The sequence below is a fragment of the Plasmodium malariae genome (assembly GCF_900090045.1).
Source record: "Plasmodium malariae genome assembly, chromosome: 11".
Taxonomy (NCBI): domain Eukaryota; phylum Apicomplexa; class Aconoidasida; order Haemosporida; family Plasmodiidae; genus Plasmodium; species Plasmodium malariae.
Window position 1 is genome coordinate 2,076,557 of NC_041785.1, and position 24,555 is coordinate 2,101,111.

Consider the following 24,555-nt stretch of genomic DNA (forward strand, 5'->3'; position numbering starts at 1 on the left):
TTGCAAAAAATATATCTCATTCTTGAAGTTTTTTTTGATTACTCCGAAACAACTCTTTTTTTTTAATTCTTTTTTCTTTTTTTGTTTTCAGCTTGCATGAATTTATTTCTAATTTAAAGCTATTTATGTTTCACGAGTTGTGTAAACTTATAAAACAAAAATATAAAAAGTGTAATTGACTATATTAATATACTGATTAGTGTGTGTATGTGTATATTATGTGCTCATATAAATACACATGTATTTTGTTATTAAAAGGGTCTTGTGTGGAACATTTCCTTTGTAAAAATGTAAAAGAGAAGTAAAATCTCGAAATAGACAATTCACCAAAAAAGAAAAAATAAGCAGCTTATTTTTATTGAATATCTATTCACAAAAAGGTATTAAAATATAATTAAATAATTTATATCCTTCTATTATTATTATTGTTAGAACATATAACACTTATACAATATCGAATATTCTGTTTTATATATAATTATGGGAGAAATAGAAAATAACAGTCATAATAATATGAAACATGATGACAATTTTGGGGTGCTAATAAAAAAAATATGTAATGAATTAAAGAAAAGGGATAAAAATAAAAATGGTTTAATAACATATAATACTTTTGTTGACGTAATGGATATATTTCAAATTGAATATGGGAGCACCATCATAGATTATATGATGAAATATTGTGTTGTAACCGAAGATGGATTTGTAAATTATAAGAAATTATTGCTAATTCATGATCCTTCAAAAACAATTAAAAATAATTCTGAATACGTAGAAGAGTCAATAAACCCTAAATTTATATATATGCAAGATAAATATGATGATACTGATATACGTGTACAAGAAAAAAATGAGATTATAAGAAAATTATATTCACAATGGGATAAATGTCTATTAAAAGATGAAGAATTCAAAGCCAAGTTAATTAATAGAAATATTGACATAACTCCAGAATTCGAAAGGTCTTTATATTTATATGGACCAAGCAGATCACTAAGTTTTGCAAATGTAATGAAAACATTATATATTAACAATAGTAGAAACAGAAAAAGTAGGAACAATTTTGTAAACAAAATAAAGGATGAAAAATGTAGAAAATTAAATATTGACGAAAGTGCTCAACAATGCTTTCAGGAACTCCATAGAAACCCTATAGCGTGGAAAGAACCAAATATTATGGATGTTGATAATGTAATTCAAAATATTGAAGTAATTTCTAATTATTTAATTGGAAAAGGGAATTTTACCATGAATAAAGAAATCATATCAAAAGACTTTTTTAATAATACAGTGAAAAATTTAATAAAAAATTATATTACTAACAAAATCTCGGAAAATGAATTCTACTTATGCTTATGTAAGCTGAATATATCAGTAACTCCAGAATTAAATAACTTAATTAAATATCATGAATTGGACAGTAATGGAAAATTTAAAGATTTTGCCACAACAATAAATAGATCTATACAAAAGAATACTTCACAGAATTTGCAAAGAGGTATGGAATTAGAAACAGATCAAAAAAATGAAGATTCAAACACGAAATTTCCCTTTTAATAACTTTCACGACAATAATGTATTGTTTGACATTATCAATTATAATTTACAATCTAGCAACAACGGTATCAATAAACATTAAGCTGTCAAACTATGAAAACAATTAATTCCTAAAAAGGGAAGCAGACAAGTACACGTAACATTTTTACATGTGTAAAAGCTTGAATTATGTTTTTCTCTAAGCGTACAGAAACCTCTGTCTGAAGAATAAATGTCTGTCATTTATTTCTATCTTGTGAAATATATGAAAAGAGAAGAAAAAATTGAAATTTATTATAGTTTATTTTTGTATTCTAAAATATACAAAAATACATGTTATTAATAAATGTATGATCTTTATTGTAGAATTTTTTTTTTTTTTGTCTTAATGCAAGCTATATATGTATAAATGCTTTCTATATAATATTTTTCATGCGATACCCTGATATTCTTAAAATTCTTTAGAATTTTGTTTTTATTTCTTTTTTATTTTTTGTTTATATCAAAATTTTGAAACATATCAATTTAAATGTTTTCTCACATATATATATATTATTCTTATTCTACAGTTTACGTTCCTCTAAATTGCATATTTATTCTTAATCATAAATATATTCCCAAAAAAAAACTTTAAATGTGCTAAAAGACAATTTCCTTTTTTGTAATTATAAAGAGCAAATTTAAAGTAGAACAAATATCTAATAAGCTTTCCTAAGATGTTATAGGAGTCTGAGGAAATAAATAAACTATTGTAACATCATTAATGTTAAAAGGATTTATATATATAAACTCGACTCTCTTATTCTAATTTATCCTACAAACCACATATAAATATAAGATATATACACTTTATTATTTCTTTATATTAATGCACAACACAATACTTTTATAAAATTTTTTATATCTTGACAAATTTTTTCACATATGGAAAACTATGGAACAAAAATAAAATTTAGTATTTTATGATATTTCTATATACACAGCATTTTTTGATAATTTATGTTAAAAAATCATCCTTAACTTATTTCGCCTTGCACTGAAAAAGAAAGTTTTCTTAACATATAACATGAATCTAAAAAAATAATCAGTAGTAAAAAAATTTGTTAATACTTTTTTTTTTTTTGATACTAGATTATTTTTCATTAGGACAAAATTGTTTCATACGATTTTATACACACATAAGTAATTTTTTTTCAGTCTTTATATTCAAAAAGGTTAAAATAAGTATAGATCTTATATTTCCTAACAAACGATAAACTTATTATTAACTACTGTTGAACATATGGTGCTACAAAAATAATTTTTTTCCTTTTGTATGCCAACGTACATGTCTATAAATTAATATTAATAGTATGAATACTTCGGGTTAAGTAATGGAATGTTTTTGTTTATATGAAAAAATAAAGCATTTTTATTGTATATTTTGTTTTCAACTAGTTTTTATAAACTTAAATGTATGGAGGAATTAATGCATTTTTCAGAAAAAAAAAAATTTTATTGGGCTTTGTGAAAAGTATTAAACTAAAAAAATTGTCCCTACTATACTTATGTACTAATTAGTTTTTTCATTATAATACTAAGATATTTTTCATTATTTTTCAGTTATGTCTTTACTTTTTTACTAAAAGTATCATTTTTATTATTTGACTTGAACTTCATAATGTTTTTCTGCTTCACAGCATTGAATACTATATATAACAATGTAGAAAACAAAGCATTATTTATATTTAAATATTAAGGGCTTACTAAAATATTTTATGCTTTAAACCTGAAGGATTTTTTTAGAATATGAATTTGTAATTTGTTTCGTTTAAAACAAAATTTTCTCTCATGGATTCAATAAATTTTTTATTATTTAACTCTCATTCAAGCTTAACGTCTTTAAATATATTTCTTCCTATGAATTATTTTAATACAAATTTAAGTTTTCTTCATAAATATGAGATAATTCTTGTAGAGAATGTTGCAATTTTCACAACAAAACATTACACAATATTTTTACTAATAGATTATTATTTTGAATAAACGAACATGTTATGTTCCTTTATTTCATGAACAAGAAAAAGTAATTCATGGAATATAAAAACAACTTTAAAAGATACATATTTATGTTGAAAACTAGGCAGTTACAGTTATCAATATCGCAGTGATTGTATAAATAAAATATTAGAACCTTCCTTTTTGTAATATGGAAAAAAATGAAACCTGTTAATGAAAACACGATAAATAAACATAGTAATGTATAAAATATCTTATATTTTAATGTAAGACAAATTATTATATAGTAACACATTGTTTAAATCAACGTATTTTATTAGATTAAAATTTTAGCACAAAAAGAGACATTTTAAATAAAATTCATAATATTGCATTTCTTTTCATATGAAATAACGTTACAACTTTAAATCCTATTTAAAAAAGAAATAATTTTAGTTTTAGTAAGCTTATATACTTAGATTCTCTTTTCTACATTTTCGCGAATGCTCTTACAACTAGTCTATTTTTATAATAATTATTGCTTTGAAAATAGAGTTATATTTTATTGTTTATTTTTTTTAATGATAATTTAGAAATGTGTTAATTAAAGTTATAAGTACATTATTATTTCTATTACTATTGACAATTTTAGGTATAAAATGGAAAGAAGTAATATTTCTTTAAATAAAATATCTAAAATTATATTCCACATAAAAGTTAACACCTTAGATAAGGTTACAACATCATGAATATAAAATTACTTGTAATTTTTCAATAATAAAATAAAAAGCAGTAAATACTTAATGCATTAAAATGAACAATATTCAGTAGCACTAGTTTTTCTTCTACTGGACAAATTCTTAAATATTTATGTGAAAATATTTTTTCCCCTCTATAAATTTTGTTGTAATTTTCAAAATAGACATACAAAAAAAAAAAAAAAAATATTATAACAAATAATCATACCATAAAAATTTAATTAAAATTTCTTTTTGGTATTAAAATCATGATACCATAAAGTTAAAAATGTTCAATTATAAAATAATATATTGTAATTATATGAAACATAAATCATCGATAATAAGAATCAAAAATATACAGCCGATATAGCTAATATTATTTTAAACTATAGATAGAATGCTATATAAATTAACGAATACAAAATATTGAATAAATAAAAATTATATATATATAAAAGAAACTAGTAGTAAATAAAGGTTCTACAAAATAATGTGTAATTTTAATTTATTAATGTGAAAAATGTTATAAATTTGAACTCATCATTTCTTTAATAAAAATTCACTTAAATACTTTAATTAATATAAATTACTAGTAATTAAAGGTAAATAATTAAATAAAATTTTATTTATTCGTAAATGATTTATAAAAATCAGCGAATAATGTCGTACTATAATAAAAATAATATCTTTATTAAATTAATCATACAGGTTATTGAATAAATGAATTAATTCTAATAATTTATTTATTTACAATTATATATATTAATTTAAAATAATTTGAACAATTATTTTTAATTAATTATAATTAAAATTTATTAAGTTTATATAATTCTTTGAATTAATTTTATTACACTGATAATTTTAATTAATTATAATTTATTAATTTATAATATATAACTCTTATATTTTTTAAAAATATATTTATTAAATTAATTATTTTAAAGTCTTAATAATAAAATAAAAAATTAATATAATTATTTTAATAAAATAAAGTATATAGTTTAAATGAATAAAGTATTTATTTTAATATGATAAATAAATAATTAAAATAAACATAAAAAATAAAATATTTATAATAAATTAGCTAATTACTTTAATTATCAACTAATAAAATAGATCAATTAATTTAATATATTGTATTAATATTTTAAATAAATAAATATATAATAATATTTATAAATATATTAATTATTTATTTTTATTAATAAAATAATAAATTGATTTAATATTTAAAAAATATATATAAAATAAAAATATTTATATATAAATTATATTTTTTTTAATAAAATATATTAATATATTAACAATAATAGTTTAATATTTAATTTTAGCAAATTAATTATTTTAAATAACATAATAATTAATTCATAGAATATATTAATAAACAAGATATAATATTTAAATTATAATAAAATAATTATTTAGTTTAATATAACAGATATATTAATAAAATAAATAAATTAATATGTTAATTAATAATAATCATATAATTTAATTAATTAATTGATATATTATGAAAATTGTAATAAATAATAAAAATAGTTTAATAAATATTTATTTAATTAATATAATTTATTTAATTAATAAATAGTTATTTAATTAATATAATTTACTTAATTAGTATAATACATAATTACTTTAAAATAAAATATTATATATTTTTAATTAATCATTATATACAATTAATTTAATTAATATTATATATATATATATTAATTGAAAATATTGAATGTTTAATTTAATTTTATTATATTTATTAATATTTTTTATTATTTTTTAATATATACATGGTTAATTATAAAATAAATATAAATTTTAATATTATTTAGCTAGTTTTTAATTAATAAATAATACATTAATATATTTTATAAACACATTACTATATATGTTATTTATGTTTTTATTTATATCAGTTAATTTATTTATTATAATTAATTTAATTATCCTATTTTTTTATTTAATATATTAATTTTATTAATTTAATATAATAATTTATTCATTGTTTATAACTACATAATAACAATTTATTTTATTAATTTATATATATATTCCTTATATATTAGTATATATATTAACATAATAAATTCTATTATATTTATAATATAATTAATTTATCATTTTTAATATTAATATCATATAATTTAAATATTTTTTTATTAATATTATACATATTTAACTATATTTATTAATTAAAATAATTATTAAATATAATTATTTTTATATTAATATTATTTAATAATTAATTCAATAATATTTTTATTTTATATATTTATCTAAAATAAAACAATTAATTCTTAATTAATTTTATAATAAATTTATTTTCAAATTATTACAAATAAAAATATTAAAAAGATTGATATATTTATATCGATTAATATATTTAATTAATTATTTTATTTAATATTTATTTATTTTTATGTATTAATCTATTTATTTTAATAAAGCATATTTTCAAGTATATTTAATTTAATTATTATATAATTTTATTTAATAACATTTTTTGTTTAACTTATGTAATTAATATAATATATATTTTAATTTTATTTATTAACATTTCCTATTTGATTTAATTAATTAATATATGATTTAATATTATTTATTAATTTACCTTTTTATTTTAATTAATATGTAATATATTTTTATTTATTAATTTATAGTATATTAATTAAATTCATTAATATATTATTTAAATTTGTTTATTAAACTGTTTTATTTAATTAGTCTATTTTATATATAATTTTATCTATTTAATTACTGTTTATTATAATTTAAATATATACAATTGAGGAAGAAATATTATATTTATATTAAAATAATAATTTGATTATTTATTATATTAATATACCTTTGTTTTAAATTATTGTGTTATTTATTTTAATTTATTTATAATATTAATTTATTATTTATTTTTTTTTTTTTTTTGGTACTTTATAAAAATAATTATTTAATTATAAAAAGAATATAATATATAAGACAGCGTCTGCATTTATCAATTTGTGTAAATATATATTTATATAAAAATTAGTACTTTTTGTTTTAGCTATTTTAATATGAATATTTTGTAGCTATTTATGTTTCTTTTAGTAGGTGTTTATTTTCATAAGGGATGTAATAATCCTTATAACTATTTTTAAACACGATTCATGTACAATAAAAGTGTTGAAATTTATTTTTTTACACCTAAAATATAGAATTTTTCTTTATACGAATGTTTTATTTAATGCAATAATTATTTAAATCACCTTAAATACTATGGTATTTGTTTTTTTTGAACTCAGAGATCGTATATATATTTAATGAGTAAACGTACACATATAATAGAAAATATTATAAAAGATTTATTATATACGTAATAAGAAATCCTGAGTGATTAAAATTTTTGTATATATGTATTTCACAAATGACTGACAAAAAATATTTTTTTTTAACAAATATATGCAAACTTTCGGTAATTTTAAATGATAAAAGGATTCTATATTTACATTTTTTTTTTTTTTATGTGTGCTAGATATATACATACTGTAAAAGAATTTAAATTGAAATTTAAGCGCATAAGCATATAATTTATTGTAATTAGGAAGTTTGAAACCTGTATTTTTTTTTAACTTTATATCTTTAACCTTTCAGTGGATCTTGATCTGTTATAAATTGACCTTTTCTGATAACAAGATAAGATTAACTTAAATTTTGTTGGATATTGTTTTATTTCAAATTGGCGCTAATGTAAAAAAGCCTTTTTGTATAGATATAAGAATTCTTTTTAAAAAATAATTTTCCTTAACATTTTTAAACATTATTTAAACATACAGAAAAACAGATTGTGATAAAATGAAAAACCTTTTTCTTTAATGTATTATAATAGAACGTAGAAAAAAAAAAAACAAAATTATTCTAGTAGTAATTTTATAAAACTATGTTCCATTTTATAATGTACTTTTATGATATACTTTAGAGCTAATATTAATTTTATAAAATAAGAAATACATTTGATCCTATATTAATTGAAATTTTTGTTTATTGGTATATTTCCAAAAAGAGTTGACTAAAATATTTTCGCGTTGTTATAATTTTATTGACATTTTTTATAGATAACACACTGTCCTTTTGAAAAAATAAATGTACTATAAGAATCAAGTAACAAATGTACATCGTTTTTCCTATCGTTATATTCGTTAATAAAAAAAATATATAAAATGTAAACGTTCAATAATCGTATAATATGCAATAGTATTGTTCATTATTTATATTTATTTTGTTGCATTTTTTTGAATATATAAGAATAATGATACATCAACAACATATTTTTGATAAAATAAAGTGATCATACATTGCCGTAGCTCTTATACGCATAACTCAAAATATAAATCTAATTCTTTTTTGGATCATACAATAAGCTCCTATTGTTTTTAATTATTATTAAAATGAATATATATAATATTTTCCGGTATATATATAAAATATTTTAATTATATTTATAAGACGAATAATTTTTTCTTGAAGTTGTAATTTAAAAAAAACACACTTCTATAAAGGAAAATTTCCGTAACTTAGGTGGATTCAAATTTCTAAAAAGGTGCGCAAAAATATTAAAGAACAAACTTGTAATTAATACATTGATATTTTTATATATTTTTTTTTCGCCTATACTATGTAATGAACTATTAATGACATAATTATAATATTTGTCTCGCATATTGTCTAAAGCGTTAGAAGAAAATTATAGTTCCATATATTGAGAAAAAAAATTTTTTTATTTAAATAAATAAATATTTTATATTAAATATAAATAGGCAGCACCATAAATCATATTAACTAAAGGTTTAAAATGCGTGTACATAAATAAATATAAGAATATTGACAAATAATATTCATAAATGTTTTACTTTTATTATTACGAACAATTTTTTTTTCCTTTAATTTAAGATTATTAGATATTTTATTCTATAATTTTTTTTTTTTCATGTGAAAATAGTGTGTTGATATTAAAATTCAATCTTTTCCTTGGAAATTTATATCTTCTTATTCATTTCTATTTTTAACGTAATTGTTATAAAAGGACTGTACCATCCCCAAAAAATAGAAAATAAAATTCTTTAGTGTTGTAATATAGAAATTGGGGGCTAATGTGCTAATAATAATATAAATGGGCAAAATATTAACTATTTAAATAATGAAACTCGACGGCATTTTTGTAGAGGAAAAATTAGGCAAACATAAAGTTAAGAAAGAAAACATATTGACATTTGAATTCCATGTTTCATAATTAAAATCTAAATTATTATGAAATTAAACTTATTGAATACATATTGGGGCTGATACATAAATGTTAAACGTTTTAGATACATTTATTTTGTTTTAATAAAATGCTTCTCTACGAGTTACAGAGGTGATTTCATATTTTTCTAAATATAATTTTCTTTAAAAGGGGACTTCATTCTGTCAGTATTATACTTAAAATTATGTATTTCTATAATCCTTAATTTTTTAATTATTTTTGTAGTATTTATAAAAAAATAATACATAGGTTTATATAGATATTTTATTTTTTTACAGGAATATTTTTTTTGATTTTTCATTTTCTACTGTTAAGAGAGAAATTGCTGTTAGGTGCTAATTGAATGGGGAGATTTGTAGATTTCTATTAAAATATATTTTAAATATTGATGTAAAAATTTTTAAGGGAATAAGTTTTTTTTTTATGTATTAAAATTCCAATATCTTTGTATAATGGAATTATAACATTTACAGTTTCACACATTAAAAAAACAACAATGTAATAAAATAGTGGCAAAGAAAAATATTTTATTTTAAAATATTGAAATACTTTCAATCTAAAAAAAATTTTGTTTACATTAATAAAAAAAAATAAATAAACTGCAGTATCCTTATATATTATATTTATTATAAGTGAACTTATGAATATTATATTCTATTTGAAGATACTTTAACCATTAAGCACAAAAATTCGGTATATATAATATATTACGTAGTATTCCATAAGAAAAAGTCATGGCAAATAAAGCTTATTCTAGTAAATAATTTTGTTATCTATAATAGTAGTAAATAAGAAAAAAATAAAAAACATTATATTTTTTATAATTGACAATGGAAAACTGTTCAAAATATGTATATGCAATATACGAGTTTCTAAAATATAAACTACCACATAAGTTTTGAAATAAACAATACCTTTTCCCTATGAAAATATGATATACAAAAATATATAGAGTAATAATAGGAAATAACAATTTAATAAAGTGCATTTTTAAATAAAAGAAAAATGCGAAGAAATAGAAAAATACATTTACGTAGTACAATTGAAGTATTTTTTGAAAAAGAAAAAGGGTAATTTACTTCTTAATTTTAGGAAGAATGTATTGCATTTAAAATGTGTATTCTTCTTAACATAATTTGATTTTGAAAATATAGTGTTATTACTTTTAATTCAATACTAACATAAAATTAATGTAGGGCCCTTCAAAATTTTAAACGTCACATTTTATTTTATGTATAATAATTACTACCTATTTGACGTCTGTTGATAAAAAATACACTTTTTTTTTTTTGCATGATGTTATTTCTACGTTTTAGGACCTTAATTTATCATTTATATTAAATAAATATATATATAAATAATTGCAATAATATCATTTAGTTTATCCTGAGTTTCATTATTATCTGTATGACCCTTTTGTATAATTTTCATTGTGTTTGAGCACATTTTTTTTTCTATAAAAAGAATTGTGGGTTGTGAAGTACAAAGGCACACTTGTTTTTTTTAACACGTAAAAAAATTATCTCAGGGCAAAAAGGATATTTTACAATATACATATTATGAATATGTAATAACTTGTTCTATATATTTTTATATACGGTAAGAATAAGAAGTTATTTCTATTTAAAATAAAACGAAAGTAAAAATTGAAATGGTGAATGCTCAAATAAAAACATATTTTTTCATGGAATTTATTTGTCGTTTATTTTTTGTAATTCTAGTGTAATTTTTTAGTTGAACTCATTGTATATTGGTAGAAAGCTTATTAGCCCATGCATGTAAATTTATTTTTTTTTGAGCTTGTTACACATTATATTATTTTATATTTTTACATATTTCAAGTTCTAGTAATCCTAAGAATTATTTATTAAGGTGCATTTCCAAAACTTCATAATAACCTATTATTACTTGAATAGGTTCCTACAAATTCGTGTTTTTTTTTTTTTTTTTTAAATTTTAAGTATTGATTTTGGGTTCTACATTTTCAAATTACGTTAAAAATGAATCCCTAGCAAATTTTTTTTTTTTTTTTTTTTTTTTTTTACTATTGTATATTTTAAATTTAGAAAATTCATAGTTTTATTTAAAAAAAAAAAAAAATTTCTAGGTTATGGACAAATTATTTTCTCAAATATAAAAGCTACGTTTTTTAAATGCTATTTTTTTTTTTTTTTTTTTATATATATATATTTATGAGCGATTATTTTCTATTTTTTTCAAGTGAATATACTATATTCAATTTTTTTTTTTTCTGTAGCTTAATGGTCCATTTTGATAACTGTGAAATAGTACTCACATTTTAATTAGTATTTCCTGCCATATTTATTTGAAGTACAGTAACATAGTAAAATGTGAGTATGTTTGGGCATAAAAAATAAAATTATATATAAATTTTTTTTTTTAATTTGTTATCAAAAAGTTTGAATTATAAAAGTTTTTTTAAATAATTTTTTTTTAAGTAAAATTTATATTTTAAAAATTAATTACAAAAAATAAAATTTATTATTATTATGAAATTTTTATTTTCTTAATTCGTTATTCCCTTTTTTTTTCCACATTTTTTTTTTATCATTTTTTCGTATTTCAAATTAACAGATAATCTTTTTATAATTTTATGTACAACTATAGTATACTTAAAAATAAAAATAAGAATACCGCAATAACACTGAAGTTTTAATCTTAAGTATAAGTATATATATTTATATATACACATGTACATTAACGTACACATATATATTAATTAAAATTTTTTGTGTTAAATTCGTAATATATGGAACCTGTAGATGATTTAGATTCCATTAGTGTATATGATGATAGCGAATATAAGAAAGATTATGTAATAAGAGATTTATTGCGAGAAGTTATAACAAGTTCAATAAAGGAAATAGATGGAAAAAGTATTAATTTACTAGAAACATTAATGAAATATGGATATGAACTAAATAGATGTATTGATAAGAGCAACTACTATATCAATGAAGCATTCTCGTCAAGAGTAAATACAGAAAAATTAAGGCGTAAATTAAGAGTGCATGTATTTACAGTTTTTAATGATGGAGACAGAGAACTAAGTTATCCTGCAAATATTACAGTTGAAGATTCAGCAAATGTTTATAGAAATGCTTCCCCATCATCCATGACATTTAATATTCAGGGTTATATTTTAGATGCAGATGAGAGTGATTATGATGATGTAGATGAATCAGAAAGGTTACCTACGAGAGTAATGAATGAAAGGAGGAATTCTGGTTATTTCATTGAGGATGATGATGAAGATGAAGAAGGAAGTGAGATGATTAATGAAGAAGTCGTTAGTAAATATTCGGGTACGGACATTGATGAGGATTGTGAAAATAATGAAAACATTGATTATCGTAATACAAGTGTCATGAAATTTACGTCCTTTTTTTCAACTATTATGGTTATGAGAGAAAATGAAACAATTGTATATGATAAAAAATACAAAAATTATTACGATTGTGATAAATTGACTTTTACACGTACACTAAGTGAAAGAAGAAATGAAATAATTAAAGTGTATTTATTTTTAGACCAAAAAACCCCTTTTTTTGAACTATCGAAAAAATTAAGTATTTTTATGAAGTCACCTGAAGAAACCATCCCAGAAATAATGAAACGCATTTATGAATATTGTTTAGAAAAAGACCTAGTTGATTCCATTAGTGCTAAAATAAAAACAGATGAGAAGTTAAAAGATATATTAGGTGTAGATGAATGTGAATTTAGTGATCTACCCAAGCTTTTGCAGAAGAATTTTGTAATTCAGAAACCAATAGTACTAGAACATATTGTTGACTTAGAGAATGAAGATGAATCTGAAAGTATATATGATATTGTCGTTGATATTTTTGAACCGTTTGTAACTTTAGACAGTGGTAAACGTAAAAAATTTGTACTTGATTCGCATCACTTAAATGACGTATTACAATTTTTAAAAAAGCATGAAATAAATGAGGAAGAGAACGAGGACACACTGAATGAAGACTCTATTAAAGAGTGCACTTGTACTACAAATAATTTATGTAGTAGGGATAATAATAGATTAGATGAAAATGTTTACCCAGCAGATGTTAGGAACAATTTATTGAATGTAAATGGTGGTGACATAGTGAATGAAAACGCGGAAGAGGAAAATATGGAACTAGAAGATGTGGAGGAAAATTATGATAAGAAAGATTATATAAACAGTGGGAGAATAATAACTGTACTTACAGAAAAGGGTGATATAGAGGAATATTTAATTAAAGAGTGCTCCGAATTTTGTAAAAAGTATAAAAATTTAAATTTAAATTCTGTGGGAGTTACTATATTTGAAAAGATGAATGGATTACAAAGTGAAATAGAAAGTATAGATGATGATATTATAAATATATTATGTAAGATTAGAAAAAAGAATAATTTAAGATTACGTTATACAAGATTTTATGAAGACCCATGTGGATTTATTGAGCATGTAATGAATAGTAAATTTCCTGTGGATTTCGAAAATTTAGATGATAATATTGATTACATTTATGACCAAGCAGCTAATATTAATGATGACAATTATTATAAACTCCCTTGGGTTCATAGAGGCATTTCAAAGTATTTGTTAATTAAGGATAAAAATTTGGATGATGTTCTTAAATCTTTTTTAAATTCTATGAATTTGGAAAGTAAAAGAAAGATTAGTAGTAGGAGCTCGAATGGAAATAAAAAACAAAGAGTACCTTTAAATGAACAAAATAATTATTGTCCATATAACGATAGTAATAGCAATAACAACTATAGTAATAATAATAATAATAATTATTATGATAATAACAATAATAACAGTAATGCCAATAATGATAATAATATGAATAATATGCTTAATATGAACAGTATGCTTAATATGAACAATATGTATAATATGAACAATTTGTATAATATGAACAATATGCAAAATGTGAGCAATATGCAAAATATTAATAATAATAATAGTAATATTAATAACAATAATTTATGTTATTATTATGATAATAATAATATGAATTATAGCACTCCAGACCCTTTTAACATTTCGATGCAAAATTATGGAAATAATATAAATTATGAAAGCAACAATATGCAAAACTCTGGTGGTTTTCAGATGAATAACAATACAAATGATAATGAAGTAAGGTTAAACATGAATGCTGAAAATAATTTTATGCAAAATAATGAACAAGTTAATTTTAACGCTTATAATATTAATCAGGTTGCTGCTTACCCAACGTACATGAATTTCCCTTTTAATATGACATCTCAAAATGATTTTAATGCAATGTATAATGGTACATTACCTATGGAGTTATACCCAAATGAAAATTTTTACAATTCTGGCAACTTTGCTCCATAAGAAATGGACAAAATATTAAAAGGGAAATCATATTACAAGCGTACACACTGCATATTGTATATATAATGTAATCAAAATTTAAAGAACATTTTAAACCCGCAACTTTTAAAAAATAAATATATGATTTTCCATAATGATTTTTTACTGTAGCTTACCTTTTCTTTTATTTCTTGTATGATTTTATTCATCTTGTTAAATTTAATTCAGCTTTGTTGAATATTACAAAATTTTTTTTTAATTCTATTTTCATTGTTATTTAATATAATTCAATTTTGTGCAGTTCTATTTTTTAAATTTTAAATAAATGCAGTTTAAAAAAAAAAAAAAATTATTTTAGCAGTTTAATAAATTAATTATATCCTTTAACTTGTTAACAATTTTTTTCCTCTTATTAAAAAAAAAAAACTTATTATAAGCACATATGTACATATATATACATACATTATTACGTATATGCATTTACGTAAAATATACACACATATACAAAAAAGCCTAAGTGAATTAACAACAGCATCATCGCCATTTTGTTTTATTTTGTTGCGGGTATGAGTACATCCGTGAACATGTATCTTGATGGTCTTAATAAAGATCCTTTATTATCTCTCCTGTCAATGTAGTCCCCCCAATTACCTGATAAATTATTATATGTAAAATTTAAAGCAAATGACCTAAATGGTTTCTCATATGAAGGAATTGGAAATGTCTGTGTGTCTGGATTATTTTCCCCATAAGGTATCATGTTGTATCTCCAAATATGTTTTGGTTTAAAACGAACTATTGGTTCATCCTCTTTTATAATTAAATATTTGCACAGTTCATTGAAATTGTTTTTTTGTGTTGCATCTTTTAGTGCCTTTTCCCTAATAGTTAATGAAAAGGAAATAAAAAGCTATGTTTTACTGTAATTATGTAATTGTGTAATTATACGTAAAACAAGCTTCTTCAATTTGCATATATAATGGGAACACACTACAATAAGATGTTTGTACATGAAACATATATCACACGACTATTTGCTATGTATATATACACACATATGTATATGCATACTTCTACACAAATATATATACATATTAATACACGCAAAAGGAGCTTACCACAAATCCGTAAGCCTTTCATGGTCTTGACTATAATCGTCTATGTTTTTATTCTGCAATTCACTTTGTGTATCAAAAAAGTTATTGTCTTTCATATCATCTACTACTCCCAACTCTAACATATTTGTTACGTCAATAATATTTTGATAAATATTATTGTGATAACATGTTATAGCTGACGTTGTTCCGAAAAAGGCCAAAAGAGCTACTAATTGATATCGAACATCAGGATTATGTTTTAAAATAAAACTTTTTAACGGATTAAAGAAAAATTTGCCACAACATTTAAGAGTTTTGTAAATGTTTTCTATTATATAATCAATATAATATTTGTATGATCTTATATGTAATACAAAGTTATTATATCTGAAATTTTCCCCATAATATGAATTGTCATATGTATATATATTATATTTCTCTTTGTCCTTTACAACCCATTTGGGATGCTGTTTGCCACCACTAAATCGAATTTTACTTTTCAAGAAAAGTCGCACATTATTTAATCGCAACTAAAAAGGAAAAAAAAAAACAGTACATTAAATGTGTAAAAAGGTTGGGAAAAAACAGAAAAAAAAAGAAAAATTAAGGTGAATTTTGTAGCACTATTTTTTCTTTTCTCATTTTACCATAATTTGTAAAAAGTATCAACATTAAAGTAAGAAAGTTTTCTTTTACGTAAGTATATTTGAATTATCTAAATATCTGAAGGTTACTACTATTATATATTTTTAAAAGAGATGGTGGGGAAAAAAAAAAGCTTTTTACACAATTTTTTTCCTTCACTTGTATATTCACATACATTTATATGAATTTACATACATTTATATGAATTTACATACATTTATATGAATTTACATACATTTATGTGAATTAGTGTACATTTACATACATATACATCCAAAGGTTAAAAAAAAAAAAAAAAAAAAAAATAAATAATACAAATAAAAAAGCTAAGGAAAATATACGTAGTTGAAGATTGTGGAAATTTTATTAAACAAAAAAAAAAAAAAAAATAAAAGAAATGTGTCATATATAAATGTATTAATTTACAAAAATGGAATAATAATCTTAAGAACGGATAAGAATTATTTTTATTTACTTGTACGCCGGGTTTATATATATATATTGTTTTTTTTTTTTTTCTTTAATATTCTTTATGCCCTTTTAAAAATTAATTACACTTTTACAAGGTATGAGTTTGTTAATATTATACAATTGCATAAAATTAATATTACTATTTCTTATAATACCATTAATTTTATAACAAAATTAAGGCACATTTTTGTAAGGAAAGTATTAAAAAAGGATAAAACAATTTAAATGAATTATATTTTATATTGTATTATTGTAAATAATTTAAAAAAAAATGTTAAATTAATTTTATTATAATTTATTGTAGGATTCAGGTATATATTGCAAAGAAAGCAAAAAAAAAAAAAGGAAAAGAAAAAGAAAAAGAAAAAGAAAAAAGAAATGTAGTACATAAAAAAGAATCAATGTTTCAAATCCTTTTCGCAACAATACACTGTTACAGTATTTCGGACGTTTTTTTAGAGGTGTTATGCAAACTTCATTAGTCCCTTTTACACAAAATTAATTTATTTAGATCTGCCATTGTGTAACATGCACTTATGTACTTATATATATATTTACATATGTATATGCAGGAGTTTCAAAGCTTTTCCTATATATGTGTATATATGAAAAAAATAGAGAATTGTTTTGAATTTAAATTAGAGTTTGAAATTATCCTACAAAGCGATGTAAATTATATAGTAGCAATTCTGTTACTATTCAAAAATGAGTTTGTTCGATTTTGCGTAATTTAAAAGAGTAAAATTATGTAATCATATTTTATATATAAATATGTTGCATAAAAAAGATTATAATATTGTTGATGATTAGTAAAATAGAATAATAAAATAATCGAACAAAATACAAGCAAAGAATGTTGCATAAAATGAGAATAATTTAATTTAATAAAAAATATATTTTATTTTTATCTTATAATATCCTTTTCGTAAAATTTTCAGAGTTATAAGATTTAAAACTATGTGTAAATTTAATAATTTATATTGTGCTGTTTTGAATTTTCATTAATGTAATCTTTATCATCATTTTGTTCTGTATCTTCAAAATTTTGCTTATCTTGTTTTGACATTTTTATCATTTTTCTTTTTTTAGCATTTTCCCTGTACAAAAAATAAAATTTTTTAAAAATTATGAACATGGAATGTGTTTACACGTTTTCAAGAATATTAAAAAAAAAGAAAAAAAATGCATAAAATTTATACAAATTAAGGTTAAACAACTATGATTAATTTAGAACACTTTATTTTACTTTATTTTTACTCTATTTTTATTTTATTTTATTTGTTCCCTTACATTTCAATTTCTTTCCACCTTTTCATGAGTAATATATATTCATACTCCAGCCTTTTTCTGTAGAGAACAGCTAGTTCCTTGCTTTTTTCAAAACCGTAAATGCTTACTCTAAAATAACAGTCACACTTAACAAAAAAATTATGTTGATAATTTCTTTTACAAAAATAGACTCGCCATGCTCCACTAGCATGCCATCTTACACCTTTGACATTGCAACAATACTTTTTCCAGTTAACGTTTTTTAAATTTTTCAGGACATGTTCTCTATTCGAATAAATAGTTCTTCTTATGAAGGAAGAAGATAATAAGGATAAGGGAAGAGGAGCATGTTTTTCAACTTCTCTTTTATTATATTTATAATTTAATAAATAATTTTCGTATAATTCAACTTCTTTTTCATTGTCAATATTTATATTATTTACATCGATCTTTTCACATAAAAATTCTTTTTCTAAATATTTCTTGTATTTGTCTACATCAAATTTTTCTTGGTGTGGTTGTATTAGTTTTAACATGTATTCTACCGAAAAAGAACGCGCAAATATATATATGCATATGAACATGCAAATATATGTTTATATGCACATACACACACATATATATATATATTCACGTACGCACACACATATATATAAAAGCATATACGCGCATTTATTATGTGTAATTGCTCATTTTAGCTCATTTTTCCATTTTCTCCTTTCGTCTGAATTGAAACTTTTAAAATATAAAAATTGTACACATTGTAATGAAGAGGTTACATTTATAAAAAAAAAATTTGTTAAAAATATGTTTATATTTGCATTACTTCTTTTTTGAACAACTCTTTTTACTCCGAAGAATTTTTTGTCATTAAAAAATATAAGATCGGTAGATAAAGGCAAATAGATTTTACATGATGCTAAAATGGAAATATATCTAACTGAAATTTGCAAGTTGTTAGGTCGATTTATATTTTTATAGGTGACTTTATTGATATATTTACCATTCCGAAAGTATGAGCTAAGCATTTTATATATAAAACAAAATTAAATTAAATCATTAAATGTATTATATCATTATTTACACTGATCTTGGGAAAAAATATTCTCTTTTCAAAAGAAAAAAGAAAAAAAAAAAGTCTCTAAATAATGATCTAAATTTTACGTTTGTTTATTTTGTCATATATTCCTCAGTATTATTTTGCTATTCTTTTATTTTACCTAAATATTCCTATTTTTTATTTTATTTTTTTACGCAAAATTCATTCTTTTGGTAAAATAATATTAAAACAGGCGAAAGTAAATATTGCTGGAAAAAAAAAAAAAAAAAAAATACAATCACACATGTGAACACAATCACAATCACAAACATGAACACAAACACAAACACAAACACAAACACAAACATAAATACAAACATAAACACTTACACGAATATAAATATAAATACGAATATAAATAACTCTTCTGTAAAATTTTAAATATACTAATCATTTTTTTATTTTTTTATGTTTTTTCATGTTACTATTTTTTTTGATATAGAATTTTATGGTGCAAATTTCGTCAAGTTTTGTAAAAGTTTGAGTAACAAATTATTCCAACGTATAATAGGAAAATAATTTTAAATGTAGAGTACAAGTATGCTTTCCCTTTTTAGAGGAATAAGAGAAAATTTGCTCATTGGGCATGCTTTTGAATCACTTGTTTTTTGTTTTTTTTTTTCAAAATTCATGTTTATCCATTCAAATTGATAATGTGCCTCATCCGCATAGATAGGAACATATACATACATAAATACGTACATACGGTACTACATACAAATATATATATACATACGCATGTATTTTTTTTTTATTATTACAATAAACGGAAAAGCATATACATATAAATATATATATATATATAACTCTCATTTATGAAGTGTTCGTGAATAATGACATTAATGTGAGGCCTTTTAATTTAATTTAATTTAATTTAATTTTTTTTTTTTTTTATTTCAACATAGTATTAATGCCTGATTGAAAGGTAAAAAATCGTTATGTTGTGTTAAAAGCATACATATATATAAAATATAAAAGAACGTAAGTGTGTATACATATATAGCTGATTTAAATATATGTTTTACTTATAAAAAAAAAAAAATCAATCTTATATTTTGATGAAAATAGATAAAATAAAAATATGCCAAAAAGATTTGTACTACGGAATGCATTTTACTTGCCAGCGTTATTTTTGGGTGGAGCATCTTTAAGTCATTATTTTGCATCAAAAGAATTGGATGAAATAGAAAAAGAAGCTACAAAACCTATTTTGGGATTTTCAACTGGTTTGGTTATAGGCTTAGTAATAGGTATTTGCATAGGTACAAATTATTATTACATTTTTAATAAAATATTTTCATTTTTCGATTACTTTATGAAAGATGATTCAGAAGAAAAAAACGATTAAAAAAGAAAACACATTTATATATTTAAAAAAAAAAGGAAAAAAAGAATTTTCTTACGCTTGCAAACATTGATAAATGTGAGATAATAATTTCAAAATAATGAGAGAATAATTTGAAGGGAATATTTTTTTATTTTGCACAATAATACATGAGCGCTTATTCATTCCTGTGAAATAAAAAAGGAAAATTATGTATATAGAAAAAAATTATATCTTATGTATATTTTTTAACGTAGCACATTAAATAGAAGGTAAGAAGGTATAAAGATATATTTTTACGAAGCTTTTACATATCTATATACACCATACAAATTAAAGCAGAGTTGTAAATTTTTTTTTATTCTAGTCTTCAATATATATTACACTTTAAAAGGAAATGGATTAGTTTGAAGATAGGTATGAGTTTGTACGTATATGTATCTATATATATCACTATCAGTATCTATATCAATACACATGTATATTTGTATGTCCAAATTGTTATTTTACAATTTTTAATTAGCAATATTAATTTTCATTATTTCTTTTATTTTTAAATTGTTGTAAATATTTTGCGTATTTTCAATAGCTTCTTATATTTTTTTTTTTCTTTTTTTAAACTTAACTCCGTTTACCAAATTAATATAGTTACAAATTTCAGAGATATTAAGAAAAAAAAAATAATAAAATAATTTTTCATTTTAAAATTTAATAGTTGTACAAATTTGTAAACTCTTTTGGGGAGAAATAATAAAAAAAAAAAAAAAAATGGAAATAACTGGTAAGATTTGTTCGTTTTTTTTTTTTTTTTTTGAAAAGAGACGAAATATAAAAATGTAAAATAAAATGCCTAGATTTATCTTATAATTAGGAAAATATAGTGTTGCAAAATTCATTATGAATGTATAAGCAAAATGAGAATTTATCGTTTTAATTAAAAAAAAAAAAATAATAATAATAATATAATATTATAATAAAATGCAGTGTATTATAACAAAATACAACAAAATAAAATATAATAAAATAAAATAACAGAATATATGAATAGAATATAATAATATATATATATATTTATTTATTTATTTAAAGCAATTATATTAGAGGTACGAAAATTCACCCATGTTATTCAGTATTCTATTGACTTCCCTATACAGAAGTCTTTTGCCCACTGTACAAATACATTTTTATTAAATTTATTTATATAATACCAATTTAAAGAAAAGAAATACTGTAAAATGACCTAAGAGAGTACTTAAAAAAAGTGAGTATATATTTTTTGTTTTGATGACGATGATATATCACATAACATGTTTATTAATGTTATATTTACATAAGCAGTTTTATGTAATGTTTTTTAAAACTATAAAAAAGTATATTTCTTACTGTTTATTCAAAATATTTTTATATTATTATTTTTTTTAAATTGCATATATTTATGTAACAGTGTTTATATTTATGTATATAGCAAATAAACAAATTCATTGTTCTATTCGTGACTTCCTAAAATTTCAAAATACTGTTTAAAAAAATTTGAATTAATTTTATAATTATTGCTCGTCATATATTTCATTTTTAAGATTTATTATTATTACATGGAATAATGTGATATAGGACGTAAATATATAAAAAATTTTAAAAAAAAGTAAAAAGGAACGCAGAAACAAATACAAATATATAGGTAAATGGATTAATGCGCATTACATATATATATATATATATATATATTTGTACTGACTTGTTTGTATTTATGCATATGTATTTATGTGTATGTATTTATGTGTATGTATTTATGTATATATACATATGTATTTATATATATGTATTTATATATATAATTGTATGTACATTTAGATACATGCACATATTTACGAAGGACATAAAATTTTGAATTGAACTATTAACTTGTATAGTTTAGTAGGTCAGGTTATAGCAAACATTTTTTTAGTTGTAATTTTAGTTAAAAATATCAAGTATCAAAGATGATAAAAGAGAAGGAAAAACTTATGGCCAGTGAAACATATACATTAGACGTTGAAAAAATAAAAAGCAAAGAAGTTAAGTTGCATTTTTTGTACTATTCAGTAATATTTGCATTATTTGTCTTAATAGTACTTGTGTATATTTGTTTAATACCGGGTAAGTAAAATAGGCAAAATTACATGATACTATAGGTCAAGGAACATACGTTAAAAAAAAAATTGCATACATATACGTTTACATATGCTTAAACATGTACATATAAATGTACATATGTGCATATATATATATATATACACCGTTCTGAGGAACATTATTAAAATTAACTTTACAGGTTTTAGCATAGAAAGTAAGAACAATTTAAGAACCTTGATACCTAAAAGTTTTAAAGATATAATAAATTTACAAAATAAAGAGAAAGTAAGGATATTATACGATTCTTTAATTTCATACAAAAATGAACATGAACTAGTTTTATTATTATTGTTATCATTATTATATATTTTATATCAATCATTTCCAATATTTTTATGGTGGATGGCTGGCACAGGTTGTGTTATAACAATATTAATAGGAGCATTTTATAATTATATTTTTTCCATACTTTATTGTTCCATATTAGCAACTCTTGCACCATTTATTACTTATGTAATTTTTAAGTATTATGGAAGAACAGTAATAAATTATTTTTTTCAAAAACAGCTTATTAAGTTTAATCGGGAGTTAAATAAAAGAGTAAGAAATAATGTAGATTTGTTTGTTTATGTAACAATATTAAGATTAACCCCTGTTTTTCCAAATGTTGTGATAAACTTAGTTGGGGCATGTGTACAACTTCCTGCTGTCCCTTTTTTTTTAGCTACATATATAGGCATTTTACCGAATACTATAATATTAGGTATTTCATGAATTGAACATTAACAGTTTGTTCCTTTTATTTAAAATTTTTTTTTTTTTTTTTAATATTATGTTATTATTACTATATTTGTACTTTTATACATTATGGCATTCCGTGTTTTTTGATTGCACATATTTGCTCACATTTTCAGTAACAAAAGGCGGAATTAAATACATGCATATATATACGTACATGCGCACATATGTTTATATATATGCATATATGTATGTATACTTATATAAACATAAAATGCACACGCTTTTTTGTAGTTTCTGTAGGTCAAGCAATTAACAGTATATCTTCTGTTAATATGACGAATCAGTTCTATATGTCCATAACGTTTATAGTGTTGCTTTTACTTTTTCAAACAGTTATAAATTATAAGTGTAAGGATATGAGAATTCAGACAAGGTAATAATTAGCAAAATTTGGTTAATGTTAATTAGTAATAATAGTAATGTAGTAGTCATATCAGTAATAACGTAGATGATATGAATTCTTTAATAATTTTATAGAAATAATAAAAAGTATAACTTACGTTATTTCATTAGATTAGTAATATAAAAGATTTTACTTTGTTTTATGTGAATCCCCATATGCAAATACATATGCATACATGCAAATACATATGCATACATGCAAATACATATGCATACATGCAAATACATATGCATACATGCATATACATATGCATACATGCATATACATATACATACATGCATATACACATACATACATACACACATATGTATATGTAAGTGCATATTTATTTGTTTACGCAATTAGCTTATTTAAACATATGTAATTTTATATACCATTTTCGTAATTACGAATTTATACATTTTTATCATTTATTGTTATTGTAAGCAACTCCTAAACAAAAAACAT

General features: G+C 20.8%; 6 protein-coding genes across 6 annotated transcripts; 4 read left to right on the forward strand and 2 right to left on the reverse strand.

Annotated features, from left to right (window-relative positions):
• Positions 1-480: 480 nt before the first annotated feature.
• PmUG01_11051600 (conserved Plasmodium protein, unknown function) lies at positions 481-1,557 on the forward strand (the record flags this gene model as incomplete). The annotated part of the gene is made up of 1 exon (XM_029006185.1): positions 481-1,557. One exon carries the CDS (start codon positions 481-483, stop codon positions 1,555-1,557), a length of 1,077 nt encoding a protein of 358 aa, XP_028862700.1.
• Positions 1,558-12,298: 10,741 nt separating this feature from the next.
• SWIB (SWIB/MDM2 domain-containing protein, putative) lies at positions 12,299-14,908 on the forward strand (the record flags this gene model as incomplete). The annotated part of the gene is made up of 1 exon (XM_029006186.1): positions 12,299-14,908. One exon carries the CDS (start codon positions 12,299-12,301, stop codon positions 14,906-14,908), a length of 2,610 nt encoding a protein of 869 aa, XP_028862701.1.
• A 529-nt stretch (positions 14,909-15,437) lies between these two features.
• Positions 15,438-16,634, reverse strand: PmUG01_11051800 (conserved Plasmodium protein, unknown function; the record flags this gene model as incomplete). The annotated part of the gene is made up of 3 exons (XM_029006187.1): positions 15,438-15,768; positions 16,006-16,514; positions 16,632-16,634. The coding sequence occupies 3 exons, from the start codon at positions 16,632-16,634 to the stop codon at positions 15,438-15,440; spliced, it is 843 nt and encodes a 280-aa protein (XP_028862702.1).
• A 1,433-nt stretch (positions 16,635-18,067) lies between these two features.
• On the reverse strand, positions 18,068-19,397 carry PmUG01_11051900 (transcription factor with AP2 domain(s), putative; the record flags this gene model as incomplete). The annotated part of the gene is made up of 3 exons (XM_029006189.1): positions 18,068-18,197; positions 18,391-18,910; positions 19,196-19,397. 3 exons carry the CDS (start codon positions 19,395-19,397, stop codon positions 18,068-18,070), a joined length of 852 nt encoding a protein of 283 aa, XP_028862703.1.
• Positions 19,398-20,549: 1,152 nt separating this feature from the next.
• Positions 20,550-20,816, forward strand: SDH3 (succinate dehydrogenase subunit 3, putative; the record flags this gene model as incomplete). The annotated part of the gene is made up of 1 exon (XM_029006190.1): positions 20,550-20,816. One exon carries the CDS (start codon positions 20,550-20,552, stop codon positions 20,814-20,816), a length of 267 nt encoding a protein of 88 aa, XP_028862704.1.
• A 1,955-nt stretch (positions 20,817-22,771) lies between these two features.
• PmUG01_11052100 (SNARE associated Golgi protein, putative) lies at positions 22,772-24,082 on the forward strand (the record flags this gene model as incomplete). The annotated part of the gene is made up of 3 exons (XM_029006191.1): positions 22,772-22,928; positions 23,104-23,667; positions 23,937-24,082. 3 exons carry the CDS (start codon positions 22,772-22,774, stop codon positions 24,080-24,082), a joined length of 867 nt encoding a protein of 288 aa, XP_028862705.1.
• Between the last annotated feature and the right edge of the window lie 473 nt (positions 24,083-24,555).